Source organism: Gordionus sp. m RMFG-2023, chromosome 2 (assembly GCF_954871325.1).
Source record: "Gordionus sp. m RMFG-2023 chromosome 2, tfGorSpeb1-WG-v2, whole genome shotgun sequence".
Taxonomy (NCBI): Eukaryota; Metazoa; Nematomorpha; class Gordioida; order Chordodea; family Parachordodidae; genus Gordionus; species Gordionus sp. m RMFG-2023.
The window spans coordinates 1,194,747-1,217,196 of NC_088776.1; the positions used below are offsets into that span (position 1 = coordinate 1,194,747).

The 22,450-nt window shown below is 29.0% G+C and overlaps 1 protein-coding gene and 1 long non-coding RNA gene across 3 annotated transcripts; one reads left to right on the forward strand and one right to left on the reverse strand.

Moving 5' to 3' along the window:
• The first annotated feature begins 2,942 nt into the window (after positions 1 to 2,942).
• LOC135925123 (zinc finger MYM-type protein 4-like) lies at positions 2,943 to 18,260 on the forward strand. 2 transcript variants are annotated; one of them, XM_065460312.1, is made up of 21 exons: positions 2,943 to 3,719; positions 3,763 to 4,001; positions 4,071 to 4,275; positions 7,352 to 7,745; positions 8,277 to 8,413; positions 8,875 to 8,976; positions 9,189 to 9,349; positions 9,691 to 9,924; positions 11,147 to 11,253; positions 11,623 to 11,855; positions 11,952 to 12,139; positions 12,211 to 12,388; positions 12,543 to 12,731; positions 13,568 to 13,757; positions 14,104 to 14,343; positions 14,622 to 14,764; positions 15,076 to 15,201; positions 15,594 to 15,790; positions 16,269 to 16,392; positions 17,218 to 17,308; positions 17,433 to 18,260. In XM_065460312.1, exons 1-21 carry the CDS (start codon positions 2,984 to 2,986, stop codon positions 17,605 to 17,607), a joined length of 4,389 nt encoding a protein of 1,462 aa, XP_065316384.1. In that variant the 5' UTR covers positions 2,943 to 2,983; the 3' UTR covers positions 17,608 to 18,260. The 2 variants fall into 2 exon arrangements, with proteins under 2 accessions (XP_065316384.1, XP_065316383.1); XM_065460311.1 differs by having other exon boundaries at positions 2,944 to 3,719; positions 8,875 to 8,994.
• On the reverse strand, positions 18,202 to 21,492 carry LOC135925125 (uncharacterized). Its single transcript, XR_010571546.1, has 3 exons — positions 21,397 to 21,492; positions 21,292 to 21,345; positions 18,202 to 18,260 (listed from the first exon to the last, which is right to left on the reverse strand). It is a non-coding gene; the product is annotated as an uncharacterized LOC135925125 (long non-coding RNA).
• Positions 21,493 to 22,450: the final 958 nt, after the last annotated feature.

The window sequence follows — 22,450 nt, forward strand, 5'->3', positions numbered from 1 at the left end:
TTCCATAGTTTACATAGCCCGTCTATCTAACAAAATCAAGAGGCGTTGCATCAAATCGCCCGAATTGGGAATTTCGATTGCTGAAGATTGGAAGAGTACTTGATTTATGATGGGTGTTGAGCAGTATTGTTGAAGTAGTTTAGAATTAATTGAGGCCTTGTATACGCATTTCAAAAGTTTGGCAAATTCTGATAACAATGCAACATTTAACGGTATGTTCACCTAATTAGAAAGTGGTGAATTCTTATAAGATATCACCTTGATGTATGATCTTCTATTTGAATTATCTAATTTGTCTTTATGCCTTCAGACAAGTGTTGTAATAGCCTATTTTTACATTATTTATATATAACTATATATTATATCATATTTTAATCAAATAATGTTTGAAAGTAGATTCGTAGATTATATATTATGATAATATTATATGTTATATATATATGAAAATATTAATATGATTTCGACCATTGTTATATGATGGGAAACAAGGTGACGATGGATGGTGATGCCTTTATTAGAAATCAGCAGGATTGAAAGATATAATACAAGATATAAAGATATTTATGTTTTTGAGAGCTAAAACAACAAGAACAATCAGTTCTAAATCTTAAAAATCAATAAAGTGAACGATACGCGTTTTAAAATCTTTTAAGCTGTAGCGTTACCAGAGTGGGGACATGAGCTCAACCCCCTTAAAAAATTTGAAGAGACCCACAAAATTTTGATTTTTATTAAAAACCTGTAATTTTGAACAATGTTAGCTAAAAAAAATATAATTTTGAAAGTAATAGCAAATAAAAAAGGTAATTTTGAAAATAATTTTAAAAAATTTTTCTGAAATTGTAAAGGAAGGCAGACGACTCTGCTTTTAAGGATATGTTGGTTACTGTTGTTTAATTTCAAAATGAATTATATTTAATATTTTTAAAGGTGAAAAAATAAAAATAGCTCAAGAAGCTTGGGAAAGAAATAGATTTGGATTATATTGAAGGAATATAGAACTCACTCTGATACCAACAAAAATCCATTTATAACTGCCTTAATAGACAATATGCAAAATAGACTATTGGATGTTAATTTCGGTAATTCTAATAATTAAAAATAAAATTAGGCGGTTATCTTTTTTAGATATCTTATCTAATATGGAATATTCAAAAAAAATTAAACAGACCCTTCACTATTATGTAGAAAAGCAAAATAAACCACTTTTTTGCCAACTAAAGCTCGATGTGAATCTCGAAATAAATGAGATTAGTTTATAATGATGATAATAATGAGAGTAATAAAGACTCCTGAAATTTGAAAGAGTTTCAAATTGTATTAACACAGTGTAATACTGATGAATGTGATCGTTGAATGTCATGATGACGGATTTGCTTGAAAGTCTTATAATAACATATATTTTAAATTTAATGATTATAAACTCTAACGAGTATCATCAGTCGGTAAAATTCCTCCATATATATTAAAAAAGATTTGGAAACGATAACCAATCAAGGAAACGTATAATTAATATAAATAAAAAAATTCTATAGTGAATATTGCAATATTGAAGAAAAAAATTTTTCATCTATTCCTAATTATGCATTATATTATAATGTTAAAATTATTTTAAAAAATTATGTCACATTTTAATATATATCAATTTTTATATAACTTTCAAAATAGCTAATATAAATGAAATAGATATAATTATTTTATATATGCTTTGATATAAAATATTTTAAATAAATTTGCCTCAAATTCTTGTATAAACAAATATTCGCTTCTATTTTTTGCCCATTAGCCTGCCTCTCTGCTATTTATTTTACGTCGCATCTTTTAGGAATACAGTACTACAAAACTTTACTTGCATCCTAAGATGTTTCATCACCAAATAAATTTTTGAACTAATTTAGTTTTCAAAAATAGAATCGTAGTTTGACCAAGAATAAACTATTGGGATGGACAAATCATTTCCTTAAATGGAACAGGTCTATGATTATTACACTTTACAGATGGGACTATTAATCACAAAATGTTTATCTATCTTAAGCCAAACCTATCGATACATATTTTTTTGATATAAAGCTATTTATTCATATGGATTGAATCAGGGGTTAGTAAAATTTAAAAAAATTGCTCAGTTAGTCGAAGAACACAGAACCAATTATATTCTCAAGAAAATTGGAAATATTTTGATCTCTAAATTAATTCTATCTTCCAATACTTTTTGAAATGGTTAAATCTTCCGTTGAATCAACCCAAATTCAGAGAATATAAAGCATTTTAGATATTTGCATTTTTCTATTGTGAGATTAATTAAAATAAACTGAGGAATGAAATTCCCTTTCTCCTTATCCGTAGATGTGTTAATGATAACTAGTCACATACTTAAGAGAATGATTATATATTTATAAACACAAAGAAAGAATTAGTGTTATTAATTTATATAAATTTTTTAGTATTTGAAAAATTTATTATTCAAAACATTTGAATTTTTACTAGTTTATTTAATTAAAACATTTAAGTTATTAACTTATAATTTTATACTCTAGTACTGTTATAACACTAACTTTAGAAATGATTATATACGCTTTAAAAAATCCTATTTGATTTTGGTAAGATAACAATGCGCAAGCATTTTTACAAATAAATATTTATATTACCCACCCAACACAAATTTCTATTTATAAATAAATGAGTTAAAGCATGATTATAGTTCCATCAGTTTTAACAAAATTATAGTCCTATTTACATGTAAATATGAATTCTATTACAGCAGTATATATTGTATTTTTTTGTTTATTAAATAATAATTAAATATTGTAAGGTTACTCTATAACCCGATTGGGATTCAGCGCCATTATTTTTGTTTTAGCATTCTCGCGTTTTACCAAACAAAAATACAACTATCTGTTTTTTATTTTTTTTTCACAAATGACTAAAAATAGTTGTATTGTATTGCATGATTAGTTAATATATATTTATTACAATCTACATAATGGACAAAGCAAATGAACTAAACGATGGTTATTCATTCTTAGATGAGATCAACAAATCTAATTCAATTGAAATAACCAAGAATGCCATTGAATCTACTCTCAACAATGAAATGATGGAATCTTTTCTTTCATCTGCGTCCTTCAATTCTACCGAATATAATGCAAAAAGCTTTACCAATTTTTTTCAACCTGAAAGCATGAAACATAGTACTCACAATTCTGAACCAATTTCAGGATATCAAAATCATATTTCAGAAACCATACCTTTAAGGCCACCATCTATAGACACAATTATAGATACAGCTGTTAATTTAAATCATATACCAACTACACATTATGAAACCATAATTGATGATACTCAAACCTTAGCTAATGATCAATTTAAGAAAAATAATTTAGTTGAAATGAATAACATATTTTCTCAAAATGACTCTATATTGGGTTCAATCTTAATATCAAATACATCCTCTGATGAAAATGTTGACATAAATATTGCAAATTCAACTCAAGATTTACCATTAAATAATATGCATAATGCTGAAACCTCAACAGATTCCGATATAATAGGAATAAACGGTGACCTGACTTCACAAATTCATACCCAAGTTTTGGCAGTAAATACTCAAAACATGGTGATCAAAGAACCTTGCATAGATTCCTCAAGAGATTTTAAAAAGCACTGCTTATTTTGTTATTCACTCATGGAAGATTTTTTATCACATTTATACATATCAGGTAAAATTATTTCTTTTATTAAAATAAAAATATAATTTATAAGGTGATACATCAAAACCTATATGCCCTAAGCACCTACCCTGTCAAGCTGTGAGTGTTGTGATTCCCTCATGTGTTGAATGTGGCAAAAGATTGACAAACGGAAGAATGATAATATTAGATTCAAATTTAGATTTTTGTAGCGAAAATTGCCTCCACATATTTTTGCCAAAATTGAGCATAAATTGTTTCTTATGCCAAAAGATTCTTACGAAGGAAGCATTTGGCCAATTTTGTTTGAAGGTAAATTTAATATTATAATACCTAATCTTAAATCCATATTTTGTAATAAACCTTTTAACAATAAATTAGCTTGAAAACAGGAATATTCGACAATTCTGTGGGGAAATATGTCTTGAAGGATTCAATCCTCTTGCCAATTATTGTTACCAGTGTCACAAAGATATTACTCATGCCACTACTCCACCTTTAGAACATATCATGCAACAAAATATATCCTTTGATCCAAATTTAAACAACATTGAAAATTCTCAAATGGAATACTTTTGTGATCAAAGTAATTTTTTTAAAGCTATTTTTTAAAAAATAAATCACCAATAATAGTGTGTATAGGAATTATAATTTAGCTGATATTATCTACAAATTTTTCTTTTGTAATAATTTGAAGACATAAGTTTATTTATTATTATATTTTAAAATATAATTTGTTTGTACATGGGCCAAGGTTTTACCTAAAATAAAAATTGAGGAAAATACAAGGGAGTTTAAGTATATGAATATTGTCTAGTTATAATTATAAATACTTATTAGAGTGGTAGGCCCGAGAAATATCAATAACAGAAAATGTTTTTTTTATTTATACAATAGTATTTTTAGAGTTCACCAATATTACCAATAATTGTATCTAAGAAGATACTTTTATATTTTCTTGATATTTTAATAAAGTATTTCTGTTTATTCTTGACAAAACATACAGATACTTAATATATTTTTGTTTAAAAAAAATTTAATTATCACATAACCTTCTTTTTTTGGTGGATTCTTATAGTATTTTCATTATTCTTTTTTTCTTACCATCGTAATTTAAAAAATCCTATAAAAATTTAGAGTGTAACAAAAATCAACTTACAAAAGATAGATAAATAACATCACCAAAACAAAAGCTTACATTTTATATATTAGTGTAGTGACCCACAATTATATAATATTTTTTAATATGTAGAATCATTCATGATGATGATGTGGAAGAAGGTAATGTTAGTGATATTATGAAAATTTCTTCTAATTTATATTATATGACCAATATTTTAAAATTATTTTATTCCAATAAGCTAAAGTAATGGCTCTATGCCAACTTATTTGTAATTAATGTTGTTAAACAGCTTGGCTAACTCAATATTTTATCCAGATAAATATTAATTAAGCTTAAATATTTAGGTCATAGATGGCACAAAAGGTTGGACATCTATTAGCTAAATTTTGAGGTTATATTTTTCTGAAAAAAGATATTTAATCGATAACAACACTTTGTAATATTAAACTCAAAGTATCTTTTTACTATGGAATTATGGGAGAATGTCCATTAGAAAAGAAAAGGTACTTAGACAGATAACCAGTTGAAAGTTCTTGACATAACCAGGTGGATTGGCCTATAAATGAATATGCCTTCATTGCTCAAATGTTAAAACATATTCAAATTTGTTGTATAAATAAATTGATAGTGATAAAAGTAAAGTTTTAAGACAGGTAGCAATTGCATCATACAAATTACAAATGCAGAGTAGTTTTTTTATGGAGTATATGTGGTAAAGAGGGACTTAGGTAAACTTGAAAATTCAGGCTTACATGATCGCTATAGGGTGTATTGCCAAGGGGGGGGGGGGTGATAATTAATTATTTGTATATTTTAAATCCCCTTTCCAAAAATTTTTTGGGAGGAACTTATTCCCCCTCCCTTTTTCTTTCTATCACAGAAAATTTCAAAGTTTTTTTTTTATGAGAATGTTAAATTTGAATTACCCTTTCTCCGCTTAAAAATATTTGTCATATCAAAATACTAGTATTTGTATTCTCTTCTTATTTTTTTTTTACAAAGAAAGAATCTCTTTTCCCCCATTCATTAATATATATATTGCCAGTCTAGAATTGTAGTGCTCCACTTGCAGAAAATGTTTAAAATGGGAAAATCAATGATTAAAGTTTAAAATAAAATATAGGAAGAAAGTTGTTGATCAATTTTGACAATAACTTTGGCGAGAATTAATATTTGGTAATCTAGTTTTTATTTTTATATATATAGGATAAATAAGTTATTATCCACTTCTTCTAATCTTATGCTTAGATTAACTGTAAACCTCATGAATTTTAGAAAGAAAAAAAAAATTGTGCAACAAATTCTGATTAATCTTGTAATATCCATATCTCCTCGGTATTTAAAAGTTATGTCTATTTTATATGATTTTAAACCCTAATTCCATTGGAATTTACCATTTACTAGTACCCTTTGATCAATAATGTGATATTATGATCTATGTATTATAAGTTTTCTATATATTGTTGGAGTAATTTGAGATATGTAAGTTTCAAATGTTTTTTTTATTCCTTGAATAATCTTATGAAATTACTACTGGTTATTTTTACTAGATACCCTACAACAAGAGGCCAACTTTGTAGATCTCAACCTGAACCCCATAATATGAAAAACATTTTTCCAACACATTCTGACCCCCCCCCACCCCCAATACAATTTGTAAAATAATATGCAATCATACCTTGATTTATTGATATTCAATTAAATTTCTAAATTATTGCGAACCTTAATATTATTGGTCTAACCCCAAAATAAAAAATAAAATCACATTCACAAATATTACCAAATCTATTTTGGGGTCATTCTTTTTCGGACCTTTACTTTTCACCGATACGTAGTTTTTAAAATAAAATGTGGGAGGGTTAAAAATATTTTTCAGGGTATCTATCTGCAGTATTCGAGGAATGGGCATTGATAAGCCAAGGCACAAAATATCGAATAAATATCAGAATCTGTGCCAAAAATCTTTGCGTGCCAATTCCCGGCTTCGGTGTTTTATATAAGGGGAAAAAAATAATAAAATTAAAATAATTTCTTGAATAATTGATAGTTTTAGAAGAGAAAAAGAATATATTTATTTCCAATACCTATGTGAGGCCGGAAATGGAAAAAAAACCCCAAGTTTTCTTTGTAGGAAAAAAACAAATGTTTTTTATTTTCAGTTTTTGTTTTAAAAAAACGTTTTTTTTTCGTTTTTCATTTTTATTCCTAGGGGATACTCATTTGATTAGTTTCAGTCCTATATAAGAATATTAATTTGGTGTTATCAAAGATTATTCAATGAAATTAAACTCAACAAAGAACTATTACATAATATTTTAAAATTTTGCTTGAAACCCCATAGCTATTATGTTATTATATAATGAATGGGATAATTTAAATTTGAATTAATCGGGTTTCAATGATTACTTAATGAAATCAAAATTTGAAATTAGACAGGAAGTAAGAAAAACAAGGCAAAGAAAGAAAAATGTAAACAGATTTTGGGTTTATCTAGATTACGTGTATTCAAATTAAAAAAAAATAATATAATATAATCAAGATTGTCTTTCCACCTTCCAACGACGGTCGCATGCTGGCTATTTTGAGTGCTCGACATGCAACGTGTGTCACAGGCCGGATCAGCCCATTCTGCAGTGCCTCGTGATTCCTTACAACGTTGCCACCAAGCGCCCTTCCCTGGCCAAGCTATGTGGGCTAGCCTGCTTGAACCTATTCATGAGCCAGAACAGGGCTACCATGAATAGCGGTGTCAATGTCAACGCCAGCAATAGATTGTCCTCCGCATCGAAAAGGGGGTTAGAAGAGGGAGGTCGATCGATGAGCAACAACGCGCTAGATGGCGTCAACGATAACAAGGAAGATAAGCGTTCCCACGAAAATTACGATGTCGATACTCACGATAAGGCTACCAAGAGTGCCGAACCTAGAAATGAGTTTTTTTTACAAAAAATTAATACCCATTATTTCAACCCATTAAGGTTGCTTTTGATATTTTTAATAACAATTATTGTGAATTGAACTGTAGGGTTTTTTAATGATATTTTTCTTGTTTCTTACAATTGAATCGACCTATAATGTAGCAGGGGAAAAAGAAGAAATAGAAAAAAATTCACTGTCCTGTTTTTTTGAAATCTCCCAGAGTATCTCTTAAGTTCCGCATCATTAGGTCTCGAGTGAGAGGGATTGAACAGGTTATACGCAACATAGTTTATAAGATTTGATATAAAAATAATTAACCCTGCTTCCAAGTGATAAGGTATTAATATGCAAATATCCAAAACAAAAGAAAGAATTGTTTTATCCTAAATAAATTATCACTTTCCCAAAAGTAAAAGAGGGTAAATAAAAGCAGTTTTGATAATAAAATGAAAGAAATAATGTGGAAAAAAAAGGTAAATAATTTCATATTTTTTATATAATGATTTTATTTATATATATATATTTTTTGAATCACGTGAATGTAGGAACAGCTGCGAATTTTGTGGCGCGTCTCTCTTGGGTAGATCTACCATGACGGCACTCACCGTAGACAGTAAAACCAGGTTTTTCTGTGGAGCTAAATGCGCTCAATGCTACAAAGAGGAAGAGAGGGAAAAAATGGGTATTTATTAATTAATTATGAAGTATTTTTATTTTTTTTGGGGGGAATATTCAAAAACTTATAAATCTGAAGTGTTTATAATAATTCGGTTAAGATTTTTTTTTTTTTTGTTCAAGTTGTATTTTTCCGAAGGATAGTTTTAGTTTAGGGAGCTAATATTTGATTACTTTGAGATTCGCTAGATCAATGATCACTTCTTGACCCACCAAGGCCCATAACTCCCTGGTTACAGGTAAGTTATAACTTGAAAGTTCGTTTGGGTAAAATTCGCGATCTATTTAACCAAATGTACATAATTTTCATTTATTTTCGAGGTGATCTTAAACCCCCCCTTCCCTCCTCTTCTATTGGAACGTCTGTTTTGGTGGAGATAAATTCGTTAAGGGTCTTTAAATGAAGACCCGCCCAGAAGCACTGAACGCGTAGTGCAAGTCAAATTTAAAATTATAAATATTAAAAAGTAAAACCAGGAGAACGCCACACCAATAACAACAACAAAACGCTAACGGAATGCTATTGGTGCAAGGGGCTGAGATTCACTAGGGATATGGTCTGCATCAAAGGTTTATCAGAAAATGAAGGTTTTTCTTTATTGTATCTTTCTTTCTTTCTGTACCTTTTCTTAACATTGGCTGATCATTTTTATGTTGACCAATATTAAATATGATGATGTCTGTATCAGCTGATAAAAATGCTTGTATTGGTCATTTACCTTTTCTGTTATTTTCTTTTCTTTTTACCTTTTTTTTTAAATTTATTTTTTTCTGACAAAAAGACGTTACGAATCACTTTTGCACCCAAAATTGTGTGGCCCTATACAAATTGAGCAAAGGAGATCTGAGAGAGGAATTGGGAGGTGGTATGGAATATGATGACATGGGTGCGGATAATTCATCTAGTCGTCTCAGGATGATCCAATGCGATAATTGTTCCAAGGTTTTTTTTTAACATAAATTATGAATTGCATCATTTTAACAATTATTCCCATTTTTTTAGTTTAATTATTTTTTGATCTCTCTTAAGCAGTTATATTTTCTACATTTTTACACAGAAATTTTTTTTTAAGCCTACCATTTTTCGAAATAGACTAATTTTGTATTTATGAGGTTAAAGGACATACTTAATTTAATGATTCCTAGCAATATATTCAAACGTACCCCAACCCACCCAACCCCCCCCCCCCTCTAAGCTGCCCTTGCTCTGCGGGAGACTTGGATCCTATTACCTAAGGTGTTAGACTTAAATGAAAATTTTTTTTTTATATAAAACATGCAAAGAATTTCACGAAAGCCACCGATTTTTGTCAGTTCTACGTGAGTGAGAAAGAGAGTGAGGATGGACTTAAAAAACAATTCTGTTCTTTCCCGTGCATGGCCCATTACAAGATCGCTTTGGGTAAAAGGCAGCAAGATAAGGAAAAAAACGGTCAGCAACAAGCTTTGCTGTCGGGGAATAACAGTACGGGAATGAAGGGACCCAGTTTGCATCAATACCACCCTAATTCCGCAAACGGTAAAAATCGAAATCGATTATTTTTTTAATGTTTCGAAGTTATTCGGATTTAGTAAAACTCTAATCCTTTAGGAATTGCACGTTTTTTTTAAATATAATTCCAAGAGGCATAATTTTATGGGAATCATATTTCAGGTAATTTTTTATCCAAATCTCTTTATAATTAATTTCTACATATCGATTTAAAAAAATTCATAAAGAAATGATATTCACGGGGTTAGGGAGGTTACTATTACACATTGCATTATTAGAAAAATAATTGAAAAAAACGTGTCATAAATGATATAAAGTAGTAAAATTTGGTTAAATGACCCATATCACCTTAATTTTCTAAACCTCTACGGCATATGGTGTGGGATGCATATTATGTGAGGACTAATAAATTCTATGGGTGGTTTTAATTGTGAACATCGTAAATGTTATTCATAAATTGTACTATAAAAAAAATAAATTATATTAATATTTTTTCTTTTCCCCGTTCGTTATTCCTTCTGTTAAATCTTAACCAATCATATATCGATACCACTTATCAATCCTCAATAATTGGCTCATATTCACGTATACCATGATTACGCGGAACAATCCTAAATAACTATCTGATTAATCAAAATGGCTATCTTCACGTGATAAACCAAACCAAATATTCCATTAATTCTCGATTAATAAAGTAAAAAAAAATTTAAATAATTTTTTTCATTATTCTAAGAATCTAATGCTCAAATTTCAGTTTTTGATTCTTGGGTGAATATAATAGTACTCTATCTCCAGCCATTTTATTCGATAAATCAAATTAGCAATTTATTTTATAACCTTCTGGTCTCCATTAAATTTGTATTAACCATAAATTTAAAAAAAAAAATGAAAATGGAAATTATAAAGAATATAATATTTTAAAAATAGCACTTTATGACTGATTTCATGTAAAAGGGTATGGTATTCTATAATATTACATTTTTTTATATTGGAATATACTAAATCGGTCCTTGTGGGGGGAGGGGGTTGGTGCTCTAACATGTTTATTATGAGGGTACTCTTTCGTATAGATGTAATGTAATTAAATCTGTCCCAATCCACGTTTGAGGGATCCTGTCAATTAGATTGAAAGAATGCATTTTTTTTTCTAAGTAAGGCTATAGATTTCTATTTCGCGCTTTTAAATAGATTGAAATTGGATAATTATTTGAACATATTAAAAAAAAATGTTTTTTTTTTGGTAATAAGGACAAGGATGAAAATACGAAGAAATTACCCGTAAAAAATAGGACAAACCTGCACAGGAACGTGTCCAGCCTTCTCACCCGCAATAATCAAATCGATATTGACCATTTGTAATTTGAAATTTTATTTCTCTTTTATTTTAAATTAGATCCCGAGGTATTTAATCCAGACCTGGGTTCGGTGTCAAGTCAAATTGAGCTTCTGTTGGGTTTATAGTCATCTAAGCTAAAGATATTCCCTTGGAAATCTTTATTTCTAGAAATTGGGGGGGGGGCGTAGTTATAGATGCTTCATCTTTCTATTTATATCAAGTTAGTTACTAAGATATATATATATAGGATCTAGTGGTGGATTCAGCCATGTTACTTATCTGGTACATCAAGTTTAAATTTACGTTTTAATTATTTCTGGGGTTGACGAATATGTAATTTATTTTATTCGAAATTAAGTAAGTAAAATTATTTTCCCTTAATGTTAAGACGCTATACCTCTACCAGCAACCCTTCGTCCTTCAGGGTCCTGCTCGATATTCTCAAAAAAACTGGGCTTAGCGGTGGGTACAATGGACCAGGACAAAACGGCCCAGTGTGGCCCGTTCCCCCCTGCGACGTTAAAAACAAATCTACTTCCATTAAGCCACTCGTCCGATCTCAAGGCACCTCCACGGACAAGTTCACCCCTTTATCTAAAACGGACCGAGAATGTCAGACCGGTAAAAAACCCCTATTTTTTATAAGTGGAGAAAGATTTAAGAGTGTTAAGTAAAAAGAGTATACAAGTTAAAACCGAATTGTTTTTTTATATTTAGATGACATAAAACCGCGATTCCTTCCCATCCCAATTCCGGTCCCGTTCTACATTCCTTTCCCTCTACACATGTACACTTCTTTTACCCCAGTGCCCATAGCTATCCCCGTACCCATCTTAGTTCCGGCGTTTATCCCCACCACTTACAACACCGGAGAAGATATTTGCAAATACATGAAAACCGTCAAAGTATAATTTGACCATTTTTTTTAAAAAAAAAAACCTCGAATAATTGTTTCTCTTTTTTTTTAAAAAAAAAGGATAAAGTTCCTTCAGATCCGCTTCAAGCTGAACTGCTGATGATCGCCCAGATGGTGGCCGATAATGATTTAGTTAACCCCGAGGCTCAATTCGTCCCAGACAGGGTTAGGCTGAAACCTCTCAAAGGATCGGTTGGTTTCAAGGAGCCCCCGGTCACGTACAGTGAACCAAATACCGGTAAACCCTTTTTTTTATAAATTTAAGCTAAGAATTTAGGAATTCTTTCGATTTTTATGGATATAATAAAATTTGGCTCTTTTTATTTATTTAATGTTATAACAACAAATATATTTAAAATTTTTATAAAAAAAAAATTATATAACATTAACAGATGACATTAATGGCTCGTTCGTAAACAATAACCATAACAAAACACACCAAAGCAACATGGTCCAGACAAATAGTAATATTAATGCAACCGGGGTCCAAATGTCCCAACAAGACGAAGTATATCAAATGGCCATTCAATTCGATTCCTTGGCTAACGGGGAAGTAACTACTGCTATACCCATACAAAACGGTATGCATCAAACTGTTACAAAATCCTATGACATTTGACCGATGAATATTGATTCTATTATGAGTTAATTTCCCAATTTACTGGAATATTATCGCACATTCTGTTGTTTCATTGGAAAACTAGCTCATTAATAAAGAATCAATATTGATCAATTCACATACATTTGACTTGTAGTATAATTTATAAATTTAAGATTTTTAAATATTTACCCAACTTTATATATATATAGTATTTTCCTACTAGAAGCTTCAAATAACAAAATTTCAAACCAAGTCATAGCGGGGATTATAGTTAATGCCTGGCCTGTCCAAATTTTTTCCCTTCCCAGCCCGGTTTCAATTTCTTATTTAAGGTTAACCGACGCAATTTTTGAATCTTTTTAATAAAAAAAAATATAAGGCCTACACCAAAATACATGTTACTAAACACCAAAATAAAAAACTATTTATAATCTTGGTGGTTAGATTAATTCTTTAAATATATATACAATTAAAAAATTTGGCCCTGCCTGGCCAGAAAAAAATGTTTACGCACTGTACCCTGGCATTGCAGATCACTAATTCTTACATCTCTGAATCCAATCCTCTACCAGATTATACTAAATATTTAGGATACTCTTGGTTTCACAAAATCCAATCTGTATTTAATCATTTTATACACTCGTCATTCAAAATTGCAGACAAGTTTTGATCCGAAAAATTTGTGTCACTTAAGTTGAGCTCAACTTTGTTTAAGATATATTTTTTTTTTTAAAAGAGAAGCTAAATGGTATTCGAGTTGAACAAAATTCGATGATTTAAACATGAAAATAGTTATAAATCGAATATTTAAAACAGCTGACGGTTCCATAACATACGCTACGATAGATCCCTCGACAGGGACCCTGACTCCCATCGACCCCGCCCTTCTCCAGCAACACTTACAGAGCCTTCAAAATATGCAGAATTTTAATCTTCAACAACAAGGTGTCAACCAATCCCATCAACATAGGGAATCCCTTGCTGACCAATCTCAAAGCAATGACAGGTTCCATTTTTTTAACATTGAATTATTCTAGCCTTCCTTTAAAAAATATTGAGATGATATAAGTTTTAAGATAAATAATTTATATCATATCAAATATCTAACCATAACATCTCTGAAAAATAGGTTTTGACATTTTATAACCCTAATTATTTTTTAATTGGCCGGTTAAAAAGTTCTGCCGCAATTTCAAGTACCCTATAAAAGAGGTTTACCTTTACCAAGTCAATATTTTTTGATGCTGAGATAAATTCATTACCGCAAATGCAGATTTTTTATTTTCTTCAGGGCGTTTACTGAATGGCCTAACTAACTATAGCTTTCATGTTGAATATATATCGACAATTAGAACTACAAACGAATTGGACACCTTGGACGGGAACGAAGTGGGGGCCATCGACTATTCCCCTCCTTACACGTTTAGTCTCCAGGAGCAGCAGCAGCAGGTCCAATCGTCTTCTCCCAACACCGGAAACGTCAAGCATTTGGAACCAGCTTTTGGGGTGGGAGCTTTCAAATCATGGGCCCGTCTCAGGAATAACGAAACCATCGCCAATCTCAATCTTAACAACCTCGATTTGGCCATAGAGTATAGTTTATTTATATATTATTTATATCGTGATTTTTTATACCCTTAAGTTTCAAATGTTTATTTTAAACAACTTAGGACAATTGAATCTGAAATACATTAGTTTCTTTACCAGCTTAAAGTCTTACCAACGTGAGATAGAACAGTTTTTAACCAAAATTTTCATATGGGGGTTTGGGGGGGGGAGGGTGGTGGAGAGTATATAACATACTTTTTGCCCTCCCCTCACCCTCATACATTACCTTATACTAAATCTACCCCCCAATATTTATTAAAAGACAAAATGGTGAGCTAATGAAGGAAGACCCCTTGTATTTGAACACCGAGGATTTGATCAATGCCTTAGCCATTTTTGTCAGGGAGATCAAGAAACCTAGCCAAGAGGATTACACTTCGGATTCGATCTATTACTTTTGCTTAGGTAAAATTCCTAAAATATATTTTTGTAGTATAGTTTTTACATAGTCGCCATGTTCTTTTTCAAATCACATCACAGGCACTTGCAAATCTTTTTTAATAATTTTTAAAACAAGATGAACTTTACTCAAGAATTAAACGCTAATAAGAAAAATCATATACTTTTATTAAAATTCAATTGAATTAATGGCTGGAGGATTTATTTTCTGACTAGATCATCATAGTTGCATGCTGACAAATTTAAAATGTCTGGTTTTTTTTGTTCTTCTTCGTTTTCAACGTTTTTTTAAACATCCCTCTACATTACAATAAAAGGTATTCAAGCTTACATTTACGAAAATGGTAGATCTGAAAATGTGTTCACGGACACGCTATACGGGATTTTCACTGATGCCTTGAACGAGGTCCTGCTCAGGTTCGAACCCCAAATAACCACCGAAGGTAAGTTAGAAAAAACCAATACGATTAATTTGCCCTGACCTTAATTCCTTAAACACCGCGTTCTAGAACGTTTTTCAGTGTTTAAAAATTGGGAGATAAAATTATTACATTTTTAAACATAGCGAATATTTTAAAATTCAGCCCTTTAGATGGATAAGTGAATCCGAACCGAAATATTAATGCTAGATAATTATCTTTTTTTTCTTATTTATGTAGCTTCTTTTTTTTTTATCTCGAATGCCTACTTTTGGCTTCGCGTTCCTTCTAGACCATTCTTGGATCCCCCAAAACCTATTTCGTTTTTATTATTGCTCTGTTATTCATTTCTTTTCATTTATTTTTTTCCCCTCTCGTTTCAATCTTTTTTTTAGATTCCTAATTTTTGTTTATAGGCATGCTCTTGTCCCGTATAGACGAGGAGTGCTTGTGGGAAAGCATGCAATTAGGCGCACATTCGCCTCACGTCCTTTTAAACACGCTCCTCTATTTCAACACCAAGTATTTTCACCTCACCACCCTGGAAGCTCATTTGAGCTTATCGTTTCAACACGTGGTTAAGTGCCTCAAGGAAAACAAAACTTCTACCAGGGTAACCTTTTATAATAAACTAACCATTTTAAGGGTAAAAAAAAATTAGCTCTCAAGGGCATTGCTTAAACGCTACTGTTGTTGGTGTTGTTTAAAAAGTCTGATTTGGGTCTACTTTGGCTGAAATAATATTATGTAAGCATCTAAATTTGGCAAATAACATATCCAAGCATCTGCCAGTTATGAGCAAAATTTTTTAGGCCTTCATGGTGTTATTTTTGGTTATAATCTTAATCGGGCCATTTTTTTAAAATCGACCTGAAACGGGCTTTTTAACAACACAATAACTGTTTTTATATCAATGTTTATTCTTTATTAATCAAATAATATGTAATATCTCATGGTTGGAAGGAAGTTGGAGAACAGATTACACTATTAGAAATTGTAAGGAATCCTTTCTCAAAAAAAAATGATGCTTATAATTGTAAATTCTAACGGGTTTTTTTAAAATTTATATTTAAAAAAAATATATATAAAAGCCTTCAACAGATGATCAGGACGAAGAAAATTCAGAAGGAAAAGGCGATTTTAGTAACGCAAATGCTGATTCTGCGATCACAAAATCTGTACTGCGGTATTATTCCCAAGGAAAAGATGACGAAGGTTAACAGCCAGCAAATCTTTTTTATTTACTCGCCCCCCCCCCCTTCCCCATTTCAATGTTTTTTTCTATATTATAATGTAATGAGTATGATCATCAAATTTGTCTATATTCAGTGAATTCACGCACTGATTTGAAATCAGAGCGACATCATTACCAATAAGTATTTATACTTTCAATTTTAACCGATTCAAGTGAATCGACAGTCACTTCTACACAAATTTATATTAAAAGAGTTAGTTAATTTTGTAATGTGAAGGCCGCATTTTGATAGGTGAAAGCCAAGGGATGGATGATTGACATTATAACAAGAAACATCTGTATTATCTTTGTATACCAGTTTCAGCTCAGTTTTTATAAATATTAAGTTTTTTTTAAAATTTATAATTTTCTCTTCTCGAATTTTATATGAGGTGAAAAAAATTAAACCACCCAAATTTAGCGATCTTTTTCAAACCCGGCCCGAACTTTTTTTTTTAAAAAAAAGATTTACCTGCACAGCCCGAATTTATTTAAATATAGAAAATTAATTTTTATAATTACTCAAAATAAAAGACATATGTTATATATGTGGCGTCTAGTTTCTATAAATAGAATCAAATATTTTTAATTTTACATTATAAAATTCAACATTAAAATTGATAAATTTAATACAAGGCCTTACTTTACCCAAATTTTTTTTTAAAAAAAAATATTAGACCCCACCCAGCTTTCAGGCCGGGCCTACTTTTGCAGATCTCTAGCCCAAATATGCTAGATTAATATATATATATATTAATAAAATGAAAACTTTTTTTAAATGTATTTTTTAAAAAATATCTGGACAGAACAAAACGTATCGATTTACGAACAAGACGAAAATATACAGCAACCACTGAAATGTCCTGTCAGACTCTACGAGTTTTACCTATCCAAATGGTAATTATTATTATTATTAGCAATTCTAAACTTTTCAAAACAATAATAGAAAAAAATGTTCCTTGCAATTTCGTTTTCTTTTTAATGACCGGAAATTTATTTATTTTTATCATTTTTTATAAAGTCCCGATGAAGCTAGGAGAAGGAACGACATATTTTATTTGCTGCCCGAAACATTGTGCCTACCCGACAGCCCCCTCTGGTATTCCAACGAGAATCTATCCCCCACCATACTAGCAAAAATGTTCAATCGCATATTCATAGTCAAAGAAACTCTGGAATCTAACATAACTATCTAAAGATATATATATTTAAATAAAAAAAAACTGATTATAGATGGCGTTGGTCCTCCTTAATACTACCTATTTTTATAAAGCAATTACATCAAACATCCCCCCCCCTCAACCGAATCCTTAAAGAAGACATTTTATTTGACGAAATAATTTTGATCCGAATCAATTCAAGTGATTGGTTGTCAATTTTTTAAAAAAAAAATTTATTTTTTCTTAAAGTCTAAAATCTCAAGTTAAATGAAATAGTATATAATAATAATAATCATCATCCTAAAATATAGACTTAATATTTACGTGATATACTTGTAAGATAAATTATAAGTATACAAACGAATATATATATATTATCATATATAAATAAAAGATATGCATCCATAAAATTTCTTTACATTTTTTTTGTTACCGTTATAAGTGAAACACAGATAGTGATGATTTATATATTTCATATATATATATATAATTTCTATTTTATTCAAAAATTAATATTATAATAATAACAATTTACACAACCATATTATAATTATTATTTTTCATATTTAAAATAGTCTTTTTCCCCCCTGAAAGCCATTATTTAGCAGTTGTCAAGATGGTTTTATTATTATAATTTGTGTGATTCTTTTGTACATAATTCTTGGCCTCTTTTATCTTGTATCTATCATCTAAGGGAATATTTGTTAACATATAATAATTTTTTTTGACTATTAAATTATATCATGATATATTAAAAAAAACCCTTTGTAAATAAAAATATATATAATTATTGAATTATATATTACTTTTTTTTAATTAGAAATAATATTTTTTTTTTTCTAGTGGATATTAGATTTATTCTAAATATATATTTTTTTAATAAAAAAAACCAGCCATAGCAATTTTAATCACACGAATAAAATTTAACGCTAACGGCCCTCCTTCAACCTCATCTGTTCCATGCAAAATTATTTTAAAAAAAATGGATCCCGTTATAACTTCCTTCATCAACTACACAACAAAAACTGTTAGGAATATATAATAATTAATAATAAATTTTAATTATCATATCAATAAATATGTTTGACCTTGTTCTTATTCGAAAATAAAAAAAATGTATAAAACATAAAAATCCAAAAAATTGATCCTTTAGCAAAAAGAAGGAATAAATTTGCAAATGAAATATGATTTTTTTTTTATTAGGGCGTGCGAATAACAAAAGCCAATCAGGTCGGACATCATCTTCTGTCCTATATAGTTATTTTATGATTGTATATATATCAGAGTTGTTAAAAGATACTTTCTAAATGGATCTAGATAAAGATATATCCGTCTAAAATAATATCTAGATACAGATATTTTAATCAAAAATCTATCTAGATACAGATACCACATTTTTATATCTAGATACAAGTATCTAGATCCTTTAACAACTCTGATATATATATACAGAGACCTGCAGATATAGTGTTGTTAAACAGTCGATTTTTTTAAAAAAGGCTAACTCAATAATTTTAGCCAGAAAAGATATAGCTTAAGCCCCAAGATTTTGGCTAATAGATGTCCAAACATTTGTTACTTCTACAAACAAAATCTTCAGGCTTGTGAAAGATTATTCTGGATAAAATATCGAGTTGGCCATTTTTAAAAATCGGTTAAAAATGAGCCGATTAACAACACTACTGTGGAGATACTATTTGCATGGCACTGCCCGGGTTTTAAAAAAAAATTGTTTATAGCTTATAAAAGGCGATTTCAAATATTTGGTCGGCCTGGATATATGTTTTTTTTTTAAAAATTAAAATAAGGCCTGGCCAGTCTACCCGGGCCTGCGGGTCTCTGATACATTATTTTAAACGATTTGCTAATCACGATAAAAAGAAACCGAATAATTCGATTTTATTCGCAAATTTTTTTTGTTTAAAAAAATCGTCATTTTAAGAAAGAGTTAAACAAGTCAAGCGATGTTTTGCAAAAGTAAAAAAAAAAATTTTGATCTTCTCGTAAGAAATAATAAATTACTTCATAAATTTTTTTTTATTTTTCAATTTTAAAGTTAAATCGCACGAATCGCTGAGTTTTATTGATCCAGGCTCTCGGGTAACGTTGCTAAAGGGCTCGTTTTGAGTCGATTTTTTTTAAAACGGCTAACTTAATATTTTAACCAGAAAAAATATTGCCTAAGTCTAGATGTTTCGATAATAATATGTCTTAGACTTTTTGTTCCTTCTATGAGCAAAATCTTGGGGTTTGCGTAATATTTTTCCTGGATGAAATTGTGAGTTAGCCGTTTTTAAAAGGCTCAAAACGAGCCATTTAACAACACCACTCTCGGGTCTAGGTCATTGGAGGGGGGTACATTTTTTTTTAGACATGGATATTTAATGAAAACTAGTAAAATAAGTGCCCTCACATCAGCAAGAAATTTTATTTTTTTTAGAAACAAAAAATTCAAATTACTTATTTTAAGAATTATAATTATTCTTGTTTTTCTTTGGAATTTGTAATACCGATTCCGTTTCTATTATATAGTTTTTTTTATGACTTGGAATAAGTTTTTACAAGAAAAAAAATATGGATTACATTGATACTCTAAAACATTGCTCATGTTTTAAAATTGAAATGTTTTAAATTTTTAGGGAAAATAAAAAATAAAATGAGAATTAAATTTTAAAATTTTCTTGTTTCTTAAAACTTAAAAAAAAATGGTTGTTACCAAATCCATTTCACCATGAGGACCAACCATAATTGTCATGTTTTGGCAGTCTCAAGGATTCAATATTTGTTTGGTTGGATTTAGCCTTTTTTTTAAAAAAAAAACTCTCTAACTCAAGATTTTTTACAATATTAAAGTTAATTTTTTTTTAGTGTGAATATTCGACTTGATCCTTAGTAATTTGTGGAACATTAAATAGATAAAAACTGTGATTACAACAAAACATTTCAAAAAATAATATGAATATTTTATTTATTATATATTTTATAAAGATTTATTTGGTTTTATCTCAATATAAGATTAAAATAACATAAAAATTTAAATAAAAACAATATAAATTAAAGATACAATTTAATAATTGAGTTCCCAAAAAGGAACCATGTCCAAAAATTTCTATTTGAATTTTTTGGATACTGGCTAAATTTGTAAGAAGTCACATTTTATTGCCTAGATTTTTTAAAAATTTATGTTAATTGTGAAGCATGGCCATTTGTGGAAGTCACTGTTGGAGTAAATATGAAGTTATGGCTAATAAATATTAGTTTTGTTATTTTTTTTAAATCAGATTTTACTTTATTATATAATAACTATTGGTTGTTTATTAAATATATGATTAAGATTTTAAAACTAAACTAATTTATATAATAAAAGTTTTTTCAAAGAACAATTTTGCTCCAAAAATAATAATATAAAAATACATTTAAATATTTTGGATATATTAATTTTTAAATAAATTTTTTCAGACACACATTCCAAAATTGGAACAGTAAATTCATTTTTTGGTTGGGATGGAAGAGAATAATATATTTGACAAGAGTTCATTAAATACCTTTATTAAATATTTTTTATCTATATCATTAAATTACAATATAATCAATTGCATTGTTAATGGCAAGTTAATAAAGATATATCTGAAATCTAAAATAATGTAAAGCAACTTATGAAAGTTTATCATTTCATATTTTTTTAAATAAAATTTTTAGGGTAAATTAAAATTCACTTACAAAAATTGACCTCTCCTACCTTCAATTTGATCATTATAAATTCTATTGAGCCTCCTAGCAATACAAAAATCGGTAGGAACCTGTATAGTCCAAAAGAATTCTTACCTGGTATTTTATCTAAAAATGCTGAAAAAATATTGCTTTTCATATGCACAAATTAGGATCGATGCATTTAAAATATCTTATTTATGTGTGTGTGGTAATGGTTAGAAATTTTTAGTATTAATATTTATTCTGTGTTAACAACTTATACTGATAATAACAGTTCTAAATAACATGTTAATTTTAAAGTTTTATTTCAACAATGGTAAAAGGACTATTTTATCTCATTACAACTTTACAGGTTCAAAAATACGTTAGACAATTTATTTTTCTATTCAAAGATTAAAGGGTCTTTATCTATAATTATACAATGATATTTAATCCATGTTTAAACTAGATAATATAAATATAACTTGTTTAATATATTTGTCATTAAAATAAACTAAATTTATTTATATTTTAGTGTTTTAGGCATAGGATGTGGATCTTAGAATCATATTACAAATTTAGGGTAATATTTATTTTATATATAACATAAATATAAAGAAAAAAAATAATGACCAAAAATATAAATATTTATCGATAAAATAGGATAAGAATTTAATATCGACAAGTGTATTATATTGGCCTACATCCAAAACCTGACTTTTGTTAAATTTATGATTTCGTGCGGACTTATTTGTTAAGGGTGCAAACTGCATAGTACCAATCATCATCAGGCATTTAATAAAGCAAAGTAAAAAAAATCTCTCTTAAACATAGGGTTTAAAAAAAAACCTTCATGTATTGAAAATTCTCGCACTATTTTTAGAAATATAACTAATGAATATCTAAAAGAAAGACAATGAAGTATAAATGTGACGAAAAAAAAGGAAACCTTACCTTCAAAAGTCGAAAAAAATAATTTTTTATTCTTATATCAATCTAAATTAATTTTAGGAGTATTTAAATTGTGCATGATTATTATATTTATAATGATTGATATATATATATATAAAAACGCTTTTATATAATTGAAATCTTATCAAAAAATTTTCATTTTAGAGATTATTAACTTTTGAGCGTTGTTTCTTCACTTGAATACTAAACAGGCAATTAACTTTATTATAAATATGAA

Excerpts from the sequence above, each read along its gene's own strand:
- LOC135925123 (XM_065460311.1), top strand. The coding sequence starts at position 2,984 with ATGGACAAAGCAAATGAACTAAACGATGGTTATTCATTCTTAGATGAG. Across the intron at positions 7,746-8,276 it reads AGTGCCGAACCTAGAAATGA|GAACAGCTGCGAATTTTGTG; the intron begins GTTTTTTTTACA and ends ACGTGAATGTAG. Across the intron at positions 16,393-17,217 it reads CCAAGGAAAAGATGACGAAG|AACAAAACGTATCGATTTAC; the intron begins GTTAACAGCCAG and ends ATATCTGGACAG.